This window comes from Thunnus thynnus, chromosome 6 (genome assembly GCF_963924715.1).
Source record: "Thunnus thynnus chromosome 6, fThuThy2.1, whole genome shotgun sequence".
NCBI classification, from domain to species: domain Eukaryota; kingdom Metazoa; phylum Chordata; class Actinopteri; order Scombriformes; family Scombridae; genus Thunnus; species Thunnus thynnus.
Window position 1 is genome coordinate 8,770,733 of NC_089522.1, and position 17,397 is coordinate 8,788,129.

General features: G+C 38.1%; 2 protein-coding genes across 3 annotated transcripts; one reads left to right on the top strand and one right to left on the bottom strand.

The window, feature by feature from the left end:
- The first annotated feature begins 3,164 nt into the window (after positions 1 to 3,164).
- Positions 3,165 to 7,856, top strand: bcas2 (BCAS2 pre-mRNA processing factor). Its single transcript, XM_067591538.1, has 7 exons — positions 3,165 to 3,375; positions 5,329 to 5,421; positions 5,509 to 5,579; positions 6,749 to 6,910; positions 7,000 to 7,050; positions 7,142 to 7,222; positions 7,323 to 7,856. Exons 1-7 carry the CDS (start codon positions 3,283 to 3,285, stop codon positions 7,447 to 7,449), a joined length of 678 nt encoding a protein of 225 aa, XP_067447639.1. The 5' UTR covers positions 3,165 to 3,282; the 3' UTR covers positions 7,450 to 7,856.
- A 1,410-nt stretch (positions 7,857 to 9,266) lies between these two features.
- Positions 9,267 to 14,606, bottom strand: otud3 (OTU deubiquitinase 3). 2 transcript variants are annotated; one of them, XM_067591536.1, is made up of 8 exons: positions 14,459 to 14,606; positions 12,880 to 13,110; positions 12,126 to 12,274; positions 11,374 to 11,486; positions 11,142 to 11,264; positions 10,807 to 10,939; positions 10,241 to 10,428; positions 9,267 to 9,981 (listed from the first exon to the last, which is right to left on the bottom strand). In XM_067591536.1, the coding sequence occupies exons 2-8, from the start codon at positions 13,083 to 13,085 to the stop codon at positions 9,817 to 9,819; spliced, it is 1,077 nt and encodes a 358-aa protein (XP_067447637.1). In that variant the 5' UTR covers positions 13,086 to 13,110; positions 14,459 to 14,606; the 3' UTR covers positions 9,267 to 9,816. The 2 variants fall into 2 exon arrangements, with proteins under 2 accessions (XP_067447637.1, XP_067447638.1); XM_067591537.1 differs by having other exon boundaries at positions 12,880 to 13,183; positions 14,459 to 14,595.
- Between the last annotated feature and the right edge of the window lie 2,791 nt (positions 14,607 to 17,397).

Sequence of the window (17,397 nt, forward strand, 5' to 3'; positions counted from 1 at the left end):
CATTTTTATTTTTACTCTAAGGAAGATACAGAAATAACGTTTACTCAAAAAGGACTATATTGAATCATTTCCAACATATTGCAACATATTGAAAGTCATCTTACGTCATTATGGGAGGAGCGACTGTATCACAACCATAATTAATGGTATATTAAATGGTTCGGTTGTAAGACTTGTAACTAACGGTGGAAAATACCAAGAATTGTGAAAACAAGGAGGAGTCTTAGAAGATAAGATAAGAATAAGCTCCACAGAAGGAGGAGTTGAAGTGGGTATACAAGCAAGTGTCTGTTCCATGGACCAGCCTTGTATTTTACTCAATACACAATAAATTTTGCATTGAACTCTGCCGGATTCAGTGGTTTTGTTTGTTTGTTTGTTTTGGATTGTTGGAATACCTTGGTATTTGGGGTAAATATGTTGTGGAAGACCTGAAGACTTATTGGCCCAGCTGAAGGATTTTTTCCACAACATAAGCTTTACAAGATATTTATTTATTTATTTATTTATTTATATTTTAAGTATAAAAACTAAAAATAAATGTATAAGGGAAATAATCCAGAGGGGCACAATTTGTAAACCTGCTCTGTATATGTTTGGAATAATCTGTATATTGGTATAAACTGGAAAAAAAAAAACGTGGTTATTACTCAGGATTTTTGTTGTTGTTTGTTTTTTGTTTCAATTAAGGTGTGAGAGGTGTTTCTGAAAATATTACACAGGTGTTATCCAGTTAATTCAGTTATTATAAAATACAGGCTAAATGTTGACCCTCTTTGTTCCTTCTCTCACCACAGATGAACTCAACTCAAACTTTAATTGTTATTGTTTTGTTTGTTTGATTTTGTTTTTTTTACCGATGTAATGCTAGCCAAGAAAATGTATGTTATCAATCTTATTTCTTTATTAGCAAAATTCCATATACACACCAGCAAATTTGCAAAACAGAAAGCCAATCTTACTTCATGTCCGACTTAAAATCCTACCTGGACACTAAAATACTGCACAAGCAGTGGATTTTCTTGAATTAACAACCTTGAATTACACATTAAGAATGAATTGGCTCAAAAAGTTCCTCATATATTCTGATTCAAAATGGAATTTTATTCCTTAATCTTCTGTTGCTAGGCAATAACAATATCAAAAAAACTTGATTGATTGATTGATTGATTTATTGAATGGAACAGTGTGCAGTTTGAAAGATTAAAGATGCACCAGAGTTAGCTTGAAGCTAATTTGCATCTGTAGTCCCCAACAAAAAACATACACACACACACACACACACACACACACAGCACCTCTCAAATGATTACACTTCCATAAACAGATGCTATTGGTCTCTCATTTGCAAACACAATTTTTTCTCCTCATAAATTCCTTATTTGGAACAACATAATATACAGCACCAGTCAAAAGTTTGGACACTAAAGTGTGTCCACACTTTTGACTGGTACTGTATATGTGTGTGCATATATATTCTGTATATATTTAGAGAGAGAGAGACAAATGATCTAACCTATATGTCACAATATCTGCATAGATAAAAAAAGAGGACATATTACACAACACGTATTAACCGCATATTGTGTAATACACACACGCAGTAACATGTACACGTGTACTATTCAAATGTACCAACAGTTATATGCTGAACTGCAAAAAACATCTGTGTTACTGTATTGATAAGGTATCATGATATTGGCATCACTGCATTAAATTATATCTCAACTTATCATATATCATGATGTTTATAAGTATAAATATTTTCTTTATGTAATGATTTGTTTGTGATAACTTGTTGTTCTGACACATACATCTGATACATATAGTATTGTAGTAGTGCTTTTAAGAACTGCCACACTCACATGGCAAACCTTGTACAACCTGCTTTGGTGCTAAAGTTCAAATTTTGTTAAAAATGTCACGATATAATTGTGTCGCTTTCACGATTTGTCCCATCCTAATACCTATAAGGAGAGGGAGAGAAAGAGAGAGAGAATAAGGAGAGGTTGTGTGTGTGTAATTAGCACAGCTGTTCTGCATCAGGACTTCATTTCTGTGAGTAGTTACATCATCTGCTATGAAATTACATGTTATGAGAGCTTACAGATTGGAGTGAATACTGGCCTTGTCCTAAAGGATGCCCTAACTAGCACTGTGGTTTTCACAGAGACTGCAGTTTTAGAGGTGAAGTCAACAAGGTGTGGTGCATGAGTCCTCAAGGATGCATGTGAAGGGGTAGCTGCTTCTTGTTTCCAAGAATGCATGGAGAAGGGGGTGCTTCAGAGACAAGGAAATGCACTAATGTGGCTAATTGTTGCACCACTAGACAGCTAGTTTGTTCATAATCAGTGCAATAATTTCTTAAACTTGGCTTGGGACCCTTTTAATGTGATACAGAGAGTAATTTTCACTGTCTAAAACTGAGGTAAACTTCATGTTATATTAGCAGTCCAAATCAAAAAAATCTGTCAAACACAGTTGACTTTAATACAATATGATAAAATATGAGTGTGTTTTCTGTTTAACAGTGTCCATCCCTATTGACTTGCTATATGTGGATGACTCTGGGCCCCTAAACTTAATCCAGATCTGGCTGAACTGTGTCCTCCGACTTAGATGTAGTAAATGTGCTTTGGGAAAATATGCAAAGACATAAGATTACATTATGTTTCATGTTTTGCAAGGCAGTTAAAACCCCTGAATGGACCTAAATGAAATAAAAATATTGCCAATACTGATGTAGGTTTTAGTACTTTTAGATGTAATATTATAGAAACTGATTGTTTAAATGTTACATTTTCAGCAGCAGTAGTAGCCTAGTAGTAGTAGTAGTAGTAGTAGTAGCAGTAGTAGTAGTAGTAGTAGTAGTAGCAGTAGTAGTATTAGTAGTATTAGTAGTAGTAGCAGTAGTAGTAGTAGTAGTAGTAGTAGTAGCAGTAGTAGTAGTAGTAGTAGTAGTAGTAGTAGTAGTCACTAACAAAACTCAGGAGGTTTTAATTAGGGTTTTATTCAGCGACCTGGGAGCAGCTGGAGAAGCCTAGATAACTGGACTAAAATGAAGAAACTGCTGGAATATCTGTACAGTATTGGACTATATAACAAAATATAAATAAAGGAGCATCAATAACAAACAGTAGAGGGCAGCAATGCGTCATTGTAGCGTGCAGTCTGCCTAATCCAAAGAAGAAGAAGAAGAAAGCCTAGCACTGTTAGCCGCAGAAGTGTTTTAGCTGAAAGACACACAACAGAATAAAACTCAACTAAATAAATTGATTAAAAATGGCCGGAACGGCTTCAGTAGCTGGTGAGGTGTTCGTCGATGCTTTGCCATATTTTGACCAAGGTTACGATGCAGCAGGTGTCAGAGAAGCGGTGAGTAAACTGGTTTCATTTGCTAATCGCAGCGTGTTAGCCTCCATGCTAACTTAAACCTAGGTTGAAAAGGCACTGAAAGGCATGAAACTAATGTATTTGTTATGCGTACAGTTACCTCTGTTAATATTTAGCATGCTCATTTGTTTAGTAAATTATTCAGCCAGGATGTAGCTCATAACTTCCTTAACTTATCAGCGTAGCTTTGCTTAAACTCTGTAGAAACTCATTGAAGGAAAATAAAATAATACATGACGCAAAGTAAATTTTATAGGGCCTTTAATGACACCAGTGACTTCCGTGGAAACATTTTAAAAATGAGATTAGACTTGCACTTGAAAAGTTTTTCTAAATGTTCAGTTTGTTGTCTAATGTTAACTCAGCACAATACTGAAACAGCAGTGAAGCACAGTTTTATATAAATCAATACAACACTATGAGAGCACATTGCAAAGGAAAGTCATTCATATTTTAAAGATCCCATCCAGTCATGTGTAAGATCTAAAAATGCTCTGCTTGGAGTAATAAATTGTGTCTGACATGGTTATTCCACAAAAAGTTTAATACCTTGTTAAAACTCTTTAAAATAACTTCTACCCCCTTCATTGAAAAATGAAAACATTCAACTGTAGGAACAAGAAAAGAAAAACATTTCTTAGTGGAGAGCAACATTAAAAGTTAAGTGTTCACACAGGCAGGGCTCAAGTGACACACTATGATCTGGCCTGATGATTTGGCCTGTTTGGTTAATTATGTTCTTGCCCCGGCACGTTGTCTTGTAAAACCAAATATATAAACACAGTGTACTTGAGTTCTGTTTAGTGTCCTCACACAGCTTGGGAACATATAAACCTTTATCAAAGCAGACATCGTTATTTCACTCATAACATCAGCCAACTCCGCCTCTACTTTTCAAACACAGTTGTAACTTGTAATTAATTAAGGTGTATTAAAGAGATATTTGGCAGTACCAACTCTCTAGGTTTGTAAATGCTACCTGACTAACAGGATTTATCTAAATGGAATAGAGAATACTCTCAGATCTCTTAATTACAAAGTTATAGGTATGAGATTTGACTTGTGTTTGAAAAGAACAGGCAGAGTTGACTGAAATTGTGACTGAAATTAAAAATGTCTACATCATACCAATGTACAAAACTACATAGTATGTCACCTACCATCCCCCATTTAAATGTTTTCCATATATGCACATATAATACTAATCATTAGGTTATTGTACACATTATATCAGAGTGTTTAGTCAACACAGCAGCAGCCAATATATAGACACACACTTTGATTTCTCGTCATATTGGCGTAATTCTAATTCCCTTCCATTTGCACATTATAGACAGGATGAATTAGTGGGTCGGACAACTTTGTACGTTGTAAAAACATGAGAGAAGACTACGGACTACATTAGACCAGATCCCACCAATGGAAAAACAATCCAACATTTCTTCTGTAATACTGTGAGTTGTGAGGTGTAGGAGCTTCCCTCCTTGTGGGTAATTCTGAAAAACGTGAATAAAACATTTTTTTTCAAACTTGGGAAAGCAACAACGTTTGGCTTTTTTTGGCACATTTCTTTATTTGCTCTTCAGGCATGTCTCATTGTCCATCTGTCATGTTAAAAGCCGGAGGCTGCGATATAAAACAAATACAAGTCATTAGTGAGCTCATAATAATCTGTCATCAGCCATGTATTTTTATTCCTCTAGGCTCTGTCACAATGCAAATCATTCAATATGGTAGGAACTAGTATGTCTTGTGGTCTAAGTCATGTATGAGAAAGAAATTATGTATGCTAAGAAAGTCAGTTTCTCTTCCCATTTTCAGTTCTCCTTGACACATTATTACCCATGTTGGGTCTGAATGATGCTGAAAGATGCGCTTCCACCCTCCCAAAAGAGATAAATATGTACAAAAAATTAATTCTCTTTTGTCCTCTAGGCTGCAGCGTTGGTGGAGGAGGAGACCAGAAGATACAGACCGACAAAGAACTACCTGAGCTACCTGCTTACACCTGACTTCTCTGCTTTTGAGGTGACAAACTCCTGAGATCTCTTAATGAAACCTTCACGGCCAGCGTGACAGAAATAACAGCATTTCTTATTTCTTATCACCCTTCAGACAGAAATCATGAGGAATGAGTTTGAGCGGCTGGCGGCTCGGCAGCCCATGGATCTCCTGAGCATGAAGAGGTGAGCCCGACACACAGCAGGAGCCTGTTTTGATACTTGAATCCGGGGCCTGCATGACTCTATGGCCAGTTAATACATACACAGCTACAGAGTGTCATGCAAACTACTGCTGCATCCAACACACTGAGAGTAGTGTCACTGAAAGTTGGGCTTTATCCTCATTTGCCTCAGAGGAGGGTCAGTGAGGAGCTATGATATTGCAGTACTGGATATATTTTTAAGATATCATCGCTTATTCACCAACGTCGTAACATGACACAAATAAACTAAATTAAAGCTAGAACTAATGATCATTTTCATTATCAATCTGCTGATTATTTTCTCTTAATCTTTTGGTGATGTCGCAAAGCCTCTGGAAATTTGGCTTGAAATAGTAAAAATGCATTTATGATATCAAAGTTGATTGTCTCATTAAGCATCCACTAGAATCTGAGTGAAAATAAACTTTCATAACTATTAGAAAACACAGTTCAAAAACAGCTCATTTTGCTGTTTAGACCGTTTCTCAAGACTGCGTTTGTGCGGCAGATCACGTTTCGATTGACACCCACACAGGCTGCTGGCTGGCTAATTACAGCTAACGACTGCTAATAGCACAGAAACTCCAGCAGCTGAAAATGAGACAATATGCTAACCGCAGCACGTCACGTCGTTTATCATTGGGTTGCAGAATTTACTGTGTAATTTTCGTGATAAATGTCCGAGCATAACCACACCTATGACAATATTTCGAATTTGGGTTGAAACTAATTTCTAATACCTTTACTATTATGTACATAAGACCCTAAATGACATAGTTAGAAGGCTGTCGTGGATTTGGGTTTCCAGTGGCTTTAAAATATCTTGTTTTGTTCCACATAGAGTCCAAAACCATCTACACCATCATAGAAGACTAAAAAACCAGAAGATATTCACATTTGAGTAGCTGAAACCAGTGAATTTTTCTAACTGTAATAATAAAACTGAAACTGAATACATTTGGTTTGTTTCTGAGAATGTGTAGATTTAGAGATGAATACAAAAATAATTGATAGATAATGCAAATAGTAATTATTTACAACCCAAATGTATCATTACAAATTGTATGAGGGGTGATTTATCTTAATTATTTTTTGTCTGGGGATTTTAATGTTGATACTTTTTTTTTGTTTGTTTTTCTTCCTGTGGAGATATGAGCTGCCGGCGCCTTCCGCAGGACAGAAGAATGACATCACAGCGTGGCAGGAGTGTGTGAACAATTCGATGGCCCAGCTGGAGCACCAGGCGGTTCGTATCGAGAACCTGGAGCTCATGTCGCAGTATGGAACCAACGCGTGGAAAGTCTACAACGAGTATGTGACCGCAGTCTTCTTCTCACAGACACTTACTCACTATAATTAGTCCGCTAGAAGGCTGCTAACATGTTGTCTTCCTCCTTCAGTAACTTGGCCTTCATGATTGAGATGGCTCAAAAGGAACTTCAGAAATTCAGGTGAGTGATCACTGGAACATTTGAGCTGTATAAAAATGTAATTAAAGCTGGATTCATGTTTTGTTTTTTTTCACTTTTTTGTGGCACACAGGAAGCAAATTCAAGATTTAAACTGGCAGCGTAAGAACGATCAGTTGGCAGGAGGAGCCAAACTGCGAGAGCTGGAGTCAAAGTATGTCGTTTGAAGATCTTGCATGTTTATATCACTGTACGTAGGGACTATGTAGGTCAGATTTTCATCTCTCACAACATCTGTGTCTGTCCCTCCACAGCTGGGTGTCTCTGGTCAGTAAGAACTATGAGATTGAGCGGGCCATCGTCCAGCTGGAGAACGAAATCACTCAGCTCAGACAACAGCAGGGGGACGAGAACAAGGAGAACATCAGACAGGACTTCTAGAGCAGCAGCAGCTTTCATCCTCCTCGCAGCACTGAACTACAGACTGAGGATTCCTCAGTCAGACTGATTTCATCTTGTTTCATAAGGCTGACTGGAAAAAAAACTAGACCAAACCCATCTTTGTCCACTGAGAAGCAGCCTGTGTGGAGGAGATCTAATGTGAAACTACATGTTCTCAACATGGATGATCCAGACGGAGATGCCCAGAAATCTCAATGACGACACACGTTACAGCTTATTCTACTGTAGAAACATTGGTGGAATATGGTTTAATGCAGCATTGTGAGTACTATAATGAAGTGTATATAGTTTGACAAGTCTATTTCTGTGAGCCCCACCTCGACACACGTTCATGTCATTTTTTTATGCCGTTTTAATAAAATGAACATTTCTTATATTTCCTAGTACATGGACTGGACTGTTTTTCATTCCAGATATCACCATATTAAACCTGGCTTTAGTTTATGATCCAGCTCTGCTTATGTTACTGAAGACGGGGATTACATTTGTTTAATATCATTAGAAGTGTTACTTTTCATGTGTATCTAATTCTTCTTTTGCTGGAGCTCAGTCTACTGTACCTTCATGCTACACGCCGGTTTCTTTATTGCATGAAGGTGCAGTGTATTCAAATAGTGTCGGACTGTATCATGAAGGTCTGGTCAAGCTTCAACATCTCACAGCTCTTATTTCTCCCTGCAGTACTACAACTTTCTATTTCTTTCTTTTTAAAGTGACCTTTTTAAAAAAACAAAACAAAAAAAAGATACTTTTATTCTAATATTTTAATTCTAAAACCCTATTTTTCAAATTATCAATGCATGCACAAACTGAAGTGAAGTGTTTCAGCAAAACACTATTATCAAAGAGTGGATTGTGTGTGAGCAGCATGCTGTAAAACCCTGGTGTGAGTCCAGCACACACACACACACTAATGATTACACGTGTGCAGTGAACAGTTTGAGAGTCTTAACTATCTGTAACTAGAATAACAGCCAGTCAATATTTGACATCTTAATTGTGATAGTTAGACTGGGCAAACATTAAATATGTACCTGTAACACATCAACCGCAGGCGATGGGGGGTATTCATGGACTGAATAACATGAACACTGAACAATAATACAACGCAATACAACCAGACTGTATGATCATAGAGGTGAATCAACTCTCCACACTGGGACTGTGTTGCTGGCGTGTACAGTAGTGGATTGTATGAACATATAGACGTTTTTTTTAATTTACCCCACCTGCTTTCAAACTTTGCAAATTTGGTAGATTTCTCTGATTCAAACTCACTAATTAAATATCACAGAACATGATCATGACTCCAGTCATTATCCAGTGACAAAATTCTGACAGATCCTATTTAGGACAGTACCTGCTGATTGGAGTTATGCGTTTCTGGTATAATTGGTAACTTCATCTCAAAGGATTCATGTTTTTTGTTACTTTACATTACAATGATCATCATATTAATGCTTTCTGGTTAACTGTTTGAATATCACTTGAGTGATTTTCAATATAAAGGTGACTAAGTCCCAATAAATCATTTTGAATAAGGTGTAGTCATGTTTGTTTTGTATGTTGTGAAACCTCAGCCCCTGGCTCAGATGTGCCTTATGTCTGTTAATACATGTGCAAACTGTTGGATTTATTTATCTCTCCAACACCAAAGGAAATTAATACAAGAAATTAAAAAACTAAAAACCTCAAGACTTCACCTCAACTATTACTGCACTTCTAATCTGAATATAAAGTCACAAAACAACACGTCACCATGGATGCTATGTAATATGTAATCTGCTGCACACAAAAACAGTAAATTATCATTTATTATTATTTATTGCCACGTTCCATACACAGTGTGCATAACAATCATTCATCTGTCGCTCCTCCTTTGCTCCCATCTTTGGTCAGATCGAACAAACTTAATGATCTGAACATCTGAATAAACGTCAACTCAACCTGTGGCAAATCAAAAAGCTCAGCTGCACGAGATAATCTGCATGGTTGTCATGAAAAGCCAGATGTCCAGCATAGAAAGGGGCTAGGTAGCGTAGTAGGCAGACCAGGTCTGAGGAGTTTCTACATACACCAACACCCACCAGGGATTGAACCAAGTCAAAACCCAACGAAAACACTGAAAGTTATGCTCGTTCGCTCTCCGTCTTTTACAACTTTCACACATCTCACGCACACGAGTTTGCAGGCACCTTTATACCGTTTGCAAAGAAACTATAGGGTTCTCTTTAGGAAAAGTCATCAACTGTGACTGAATCAAATTTGACTATGTGCAAAACTTTGTGGACAGCGTCAGCCACCAGTAACTAGAGTAGCAGTAGGTATTTTTGGCCATGCTCCAGTCTATATACTGAGAGTGTTGAGAGCTGGTACTAAAGTAACAGCCTCCGGCAGGTTCTGGTTCTGGTCTTGGCTTCCTTTGCTCTGGAGAAACTTCTGCCGGTGCCTCTCCTCCTGACGCTTCTTCTTCTCTTGTCGCTGCTGCTCTTTCCTCTGCTTGTTTGATACCTGAGAGTGAGGGAAATGTTAAACGGTTATTTCACTTTTACTGAGGTGTGTTATGACTTGTCTGTTACCAGACACATCACATTTGTTTAAGAGTAAAAATGCTGCACTATGTCCATATGCAATGCCATGCAGACTTGCCAATTTAGTGAGGAAGTGTAAGTGAAATCTAAAATGAACCACAAAATAAAAAGGCCAATGAACAAGAATCTCGAAAACTGAAACTTTTGTGCCAGTTAGAAGATTTCTCGGAGGAGTCTACCTTAGATTTCTGTACGTTGCTGCCCTCTGCTGGCTGTTTGTGTTCACTGCAGTCTGTGGCTGCAGCTCTGCAGGCTGAGCAGGATCCTGAAGCACACTGGCCCTGGCAGGACTGGCCCAGCACAGAACCTACGAGCCATTCAGCATTTATAGTTGCTGCACTCAGCTGGAGCAGGTTCTCCTCATCACCTGAGGCAGACAAGGCAGACAACACACACACACAAACACACGGACCCAGTGAAGATTATTATTTTGTGCAAGTACATCGAGAGCCACTAAACCGGAGTCAAATTCCTTGCATGCATAATCATGCTTGGCAAATACAGATGATTCTGATTGATCATTACTGTCAATGTCAAGCAAACAGTCTACTTAATTAGAGGCTTCCTTCCTCCTGCTTCATCAGATAAATCACAACACAGAGTTATAGAAAATGGAAAAGGAATCAGAAAGTTTGAATATATAAAAAGGTTATGAAGTTTGTAATAAAGTTTATTCCCAATTGTTCTCTTTTGCCCTGACAATCCTATCCTTCTGGCAGCTAATGAGTCAAACATAATTCCTGACCCTGGATTCCTCGGTTCTTGATAGAGCTCAGGATCACGTTGTCCTCCTCCGAGGCTGTGGGCGAAGGGTTTTTTTGTCTGTCTCTCTGACCGTCCCCAAAGTCACGCTGCTGGCCTCGTGAGTTCTGCAGATTCTAGGAACAGTAAAGGTGAAAAAAAAAAAAACCCCACCAGAAACATGTCAGTGAACGGTGACTCAATAACAACAATAACAATTCCAATAGTTAAGCCCATAAACATGACATGATGCCCTCTTGACATCTAAAGAGGTAGACCTGGAATTTACTACATTATTTCAGATACTGTCAGATGAGAGGGATAAGGGTTCATAAATACCTCAATGCGGAGCTGAGCAGGACTCTCAGAGTTGTCTCCAATCCGCCTCACACTGTCATAGTGATCTCCATAGCGGTAGGCAATGTGCAGCTCTCTGCACACCTGCTTCTCTGCACCATTTATCTGACAGTACAACATATAAACTGTGTTGTGTACCATAATGGTGTTAGGTTTCACATAGTAATTACACATTAGATGACATTATCATTTCAAAGTCTTTGTCCATGCCTACCTCCCACAGTGGTGTGTTCAGCTGATGGATGACCACTTTCACTTGTTGGCTGCGAGCAAAAGCCACGATGGCGTCATTGCCAGCAAACGTACCGGGTTGAGAGAGGTTGGACACTGGGTGGAAAGAAACAAAAACAATTATTCACATGAAAATCTTGAGGTCACAATATTTTTTCTTGAACTTTCTATGGTGCAGTCACAGCAGACATATCATTGTCACTTCACATTTTTCACATATCTAAATTCAGTATATAAATTGTATAGACTATATACATTTTATTGTGATGAAATAAAACATTTGAACAACTTGTCAATCGGTCAAGAACACAGTTTCTGATTAAATGAATTAAGTCAAGACAGACACATACAGCAGCAGTGTTGTGACACCTTAAATAAAGGTGATATCTACTAGCAACCTCTTGTTAATGGTCGCGTATGTCTACCAAAGAGTGTTTCATTGTTTTATTTACTTAAACTTTAGAGGCCTAAAATGGTAAAGTTGCCCAGTACTTCACAAGTAAAAGAGCAAAGATCAGAGGTAGATCTGAAATACATCATCTGCAGACAGTCCTGATAGCCACCAGGGGTCACTGCTTGTTGTTGGGTGAAATCAATGGACTTCACATGTGCGTAACATCAGAGAATAGTCAATTTTGATTGAGGCATTAGTAAAAGTCTCCTATCTGATCACAGTCTTTTATTTCAGTTCCTTTGTTGATTTACTCAGCAACACCCACTGGGTTATTTCCTTACAGTGCTGTGCGAAGGGCACGTCGTCCTCCACAAAGGGTTCAAAGTCTTGTCGATGGGACATCATGTACTGGACAGTCTCCTGGCGAAGCCGCAGGTGTCCTCGGGAGTGCCCCTCTAACTGGTCGCCTAAAGCTCTGAAGAGGCAATTCCTGCGGGAAACATAGACAGTGAGTGGTATGACACATGACTGACTGTGGTTAGATGACTCAGTGTCCTGATTCTTGGTCAAAATGAAGGTTTCTCTGTGGCAAATTTGTTATTATGTTTAAATCTTTAGAAGTGGCATAAGCGGGCTGCTCTGTGTTTTGACCAACAACAACCTGCAAGGCCTGCAAATTACAAGCCTCCCAGACTTTCTTTCCATATGTAAACATGACTGATGATCAAGAGAATTCTCATTTTGAGTTTCTATTAAGCTAAAGAAACCTTAAGACACTTCTCCTGTTATTTTCCAATCTTAAATGGCACAGTACTGCTGGTATTCTCAGTTTGAGGAGACTAATCATATCTTATTAAAGATGGACACACAAATTATGACTCTAATGACACTGCCTTTACTAAGCAGCAGCCACATAGCTATAAATATTTTGAACTTTAGTTAACTGTACATTGTTATTGACTGTAGACTGGGAAGAAATCGAGATAGAGGCTGATGACATTATGTTCCTCTTCACAAGTGTTAAAGAATCGGTGATGAACAATACAGTGGGAGATGAAGCTCATTTAGACTCCACAATGTTTTTCTGGGTCTCACCCATCCCCGGGGACTTCTCTCAACTTGAGCCCCAGCGCCTGCAGCTGATTGGAGAAACTGACAAACTCTGCTCCTTCATCACCATCCTGAGGTCGGTTCTTACGGTCCTTTACAATGGCCCGGCGTGCTGCCCGCTCATCCCTCTTACGTTCCAATTCACTCTTCTTGTTGCTCCGTACAGGTTTTGCCGTCTGTTTCCTGGACATGCTGGCTGCAGTCGTTTCTGCAGGCCTACAACACCAAAGATTTTCTCTTTATTGTAATGAGCCAGTACTTGCATCAACTACTGTCACACATCTAGAACCTATATGAAAGACACAGAAACAGAGGTGTGTGTGGGGGAGGAGGGGGTCATGTTAGTAAAGTTTTCAGAATATATAAAGGGCAGATTGCTTTCTCATATCATCGTAATATATCAAAGCTGACAGTTAACACAAGTTAGTACAAAACATGTTTAAAAGGCAGAGAGAGTCAGTATGGACTTAGGGGAATATGTACTGTATATAAAAACAAGGGCTAGGACAAATATAAAGACTAGATGTATATTGTATATGTTAATATATGACCGGGGTAATTTATGGAAGAATTGTGACAGTGAATTAAAATGTGTAGTACACTTCGTGAATTGGAAAAAAGAAAATAACAGTAAAAATATCTATAAAACTGAGGTATGAACATAATTGTGAATTAAATATTTGATTTTGCATTTTGGGACTATTGTTTTATATTTGTTTTTCGTATGAGATAAAAAGGGGAGGTTTAAAAAGCTAAAGCTTCAGCCTGCACCTTTTCGGTCAATAATGTTTCTTCCTTTGATATAATTTGTTATGATTTATCTATGTATATGTGCATTCTTTTGTAACACTGTTAAATTAAGGATCGAATAAATTAAAAAAAAAAAGTGAATGTCTGTAATGCTGTGATTTACAAGAGATAATCATTAGGCTGTAGAAAACCTTGAACCAAACTCCATTAGAAAATCAGACAATTATCTGCTGCATTCTTGGACTATATAGTACACATGGACATCATCTAGAAAGACATGAGCAATATATTTTGTGTGGTTCTTTAATACATGATGGTAATTTAAAAAATAATCAGCTTGGCAGCTTGGCAACTGACACACTGCGAACCGTCGCTCTCCTCGGCGTGTTTCTATTCAAGCAAATTGTCTGAATAACAGGATAACAACATATTATAGGTAGCTATGAGGACCAAATTTAAGAAGTCCAAATAGAAAACGTCTTTTATTGACTTGATTGTTTTTGAGATAAAATGTGACCGATGAAATAACGGTAACATTAGCAGTGTTATGTTGACTGAATATTCCTTGTAATGTTAGTACTGAAGCTAATAAACTGTTACGTTAACCAGTAACTACGTACAAACTAGTACTAGTTCTAACGGTACTTGTCAGCTCACTCAAACTGCAGTATTATCGGCAAACGTCAGGTTAGCTGAGTTAGCAGCTAGCATTAAACGGCTGGTTATTACATAACAAATAATATATTCCGGCTTGTAGCACAATACACAGCAAGCATTTGGGGAAATAGACACAATTAATATATTTTTTACTTACCTTTAACGACCTGTGTTCGAAAACATATGTATATGTTTCGTTTTTTCTTTCTTTTTTTGGCTCAGAAGAGGAACGTAGGGTGATTGTCCGTTTTTGTTTACAACTGCAGTTCCGCATACATATGTCCGGTGTACGTGAAAACGTACGGAAGGGGGAATGGGCCAAAATGCAGAGGCGCTAAAAAATTGCATGTGGCTGATGGTAGCACCCGTTTTATTCAATGAACACAAAACTTCTAGATGTACGGTATCTTGCACACCAAGGCATTTTCTCATGTACACGATTTGACAAGTTTGATAAAAGGCTTGACAGGAATTATGCATTATTCTGTGAGGATATAAGAGATAACTGTCTATCTTTCTTTCTTTCTATCTATCTATCTATCTATCTATCTATCTATCTATCTATCTATCTATCTATCTATCTATCTATCTAGCTCGCTAGCTAACTAGCTAGCTGGCTAACTAGCTAGCTGGCTAGCTATCTACCTATGTCTAATAATTGTGACAATTCAAAAAGCTCTGAGTCATCTTTATATTGCAGACTGTGACTCAGGACAAAGTAGGAGGTTGAGTTATGATTTTGAAAGAAAAACTGCTTCTGAAAATCACTCCACCTGCTGCTCTCCTCAACTCTCAGAAAATCTACTCACCACCAACTCCTTCTGATGACTCCACACAGTTGGAGAATATAATGTGGGGGAGGAGTGGGCTGAGAAGCAATAAACAGGATGTTTGCTATGTAAAAAAAAAAAAAAAAAAGACCAGCAGTCACACTGAGACAAAAAGGAAAAATAGCCTCAAGACATAAAACTGCATCAGAAAACAAGAGGAAGCAGTAAGACCATTATTTTTCCTAAAAAGAAAAAAAGTGCACTAAGCCAGCTGGTGTAAAAGAAACAGGACATACATCTGCGGATGTAAGTTGGTGTGTGGTTTTAATATAGAAATCAGTGAGTCATGGCATTGTGTGTGAACAGATGTAATGGCCTGAAGGCTATTCGTGCATTTGTGCATGTGCAGAAATCAGCATCAGTCACCTGAGTGGAACAGAAGAGCAGTCAGTCAAGCGTAGACAACATATCATTCATACTATATGTACGTATGTACTATATATACAGTATGTTGTGTGTGTGTGTACGTGAGTCAGTCCATCATTATGCTATAGGTGGAAATGTCTTTACTTGACCTGACATCAAGCTAAAATAGCACATTGTTTCAAAGAAAGTCTGTCTCAACTTTATGTCACAATGTTATATTGATGAGTGGTGCTCTTTTTTAGAGAATTTTACAATCCATGTCAGCGTCATTGACTTGCTCAAGAGCTTTTTGACATGACACAAGGTTGTTTGTATGGATAACACCTGCAACGCTATGGTTATAAGACATATGACTCCCATTCACTCGTGCTAATATCCAGTATGAGGAAATATCTTGGCACACTACTGTGGAGTCTGACGTCCTTATAATAATGAAAACTAGATTCTACCAAACTTCAACACATACAATAGACAGACTGCACTGCTTATTTGATAACAGCCAATACATGCAGTAAAGGTTTACAGCTGTAATAAAGTGGAATGGGTTTCCTCCCAGCCTCTTCTCAGTCTCACTTACTCCTAGTGGAAATGAATCCAATACAAATACAGTGGTGATGAATATAACATTGTAACATCAGTTGAAAGTAGATAAAACCAAAACCAGAACTATCCGCATCTTCACGTCGGTGAAAAAACACGTCTTTCATATAATTTTACGCAAATTTGACCTAAGCAAACATTGCTGCAAAAGGGGCCTCATTATATTGTGTGCATGTTTTTGTTTGTTTGTTTGTTTGGCCAGCTATTTGGAGTTTAATGCAAATGGATGACTCACTTTTAAAGCTGACAAGTGCTGTTAACTCACATTCAACTTTGAGTTTGTAGCTGCACTCACACGTTCGGGACTGTTCGAGTGTCAAGTCATTTTACTATTAAATGTTTACATTACCCCCATTCTACCCCCTGTAGGTTTTAATTAGAATCTGCTACTTTGGTGCCCAGCTTGGCTGTGTTTCTTCCCTGGGGGAGGTCGAAATGAAGTAACACCAGCAGTGTGCCTGTGGGTAACAACAGCAGATGTTTTCAAGTCTATACCAGCAAAGGGCACTTTATCAACAATACCATATACCATAAGATTGGTAATTGGCTAGTTGTTTCAGTAGTTAGAACAACATAGTTAGAACAATGTTATGGTTTTTACAATAGTTCTTTAGCAGCTGTTGCTGGTAAAATTGTGTGCTGCTGATGGTCGCTGTCCAGGGTGCTGAAACATATGCATTGCAGTGATTGCACCATGTAAAATGAAACATTTATCCATCAACCTGCAGCTTTTTGTTTCATTGTTTACTAAAGCTGATTAGTTGGGCTACTTGAGGAAGTGCTTCAGGGAGCACTTGATGCATTTGGGAACTGCTGGCCTAGATTTTACTTTGACATTTCTCCTCTGGTTCACATTTTATAGGATGGCTTGTGTCTGAATGAAGAATGGTTACATGCAGCTGCAGCTCAGGCACAGACATCTATGCATGGGTTTGTTGTAATGTGCTGTAGTTTGGACTGTTACATCTACATATGATATTGTATTTTATATTTTTACAATGGAGAGAAAGAATCATCAGACATCTTTGGAGGTTATATAAAATCCCATCAGGGAGGATTTCAGGATAGATGTCTTTTCAAAGTTAGCTCTGTGTCATTTGTTTAACAGTTGTCAAAGACGAAATAATATATTATTTCAGAGTCATAAGCCATTGTCTTACTTTGACCAGACACATTTGAGGTTTGCGAGTTTCTGATTTCCCACCCTGGAAAACTGTCTCTGCTTATAAAGAAACTTATAAAGGTTGTATATAAAAACACTGGTTTATTTCTCTCTCTCTCTCTCTCTCTCTCTATCTAT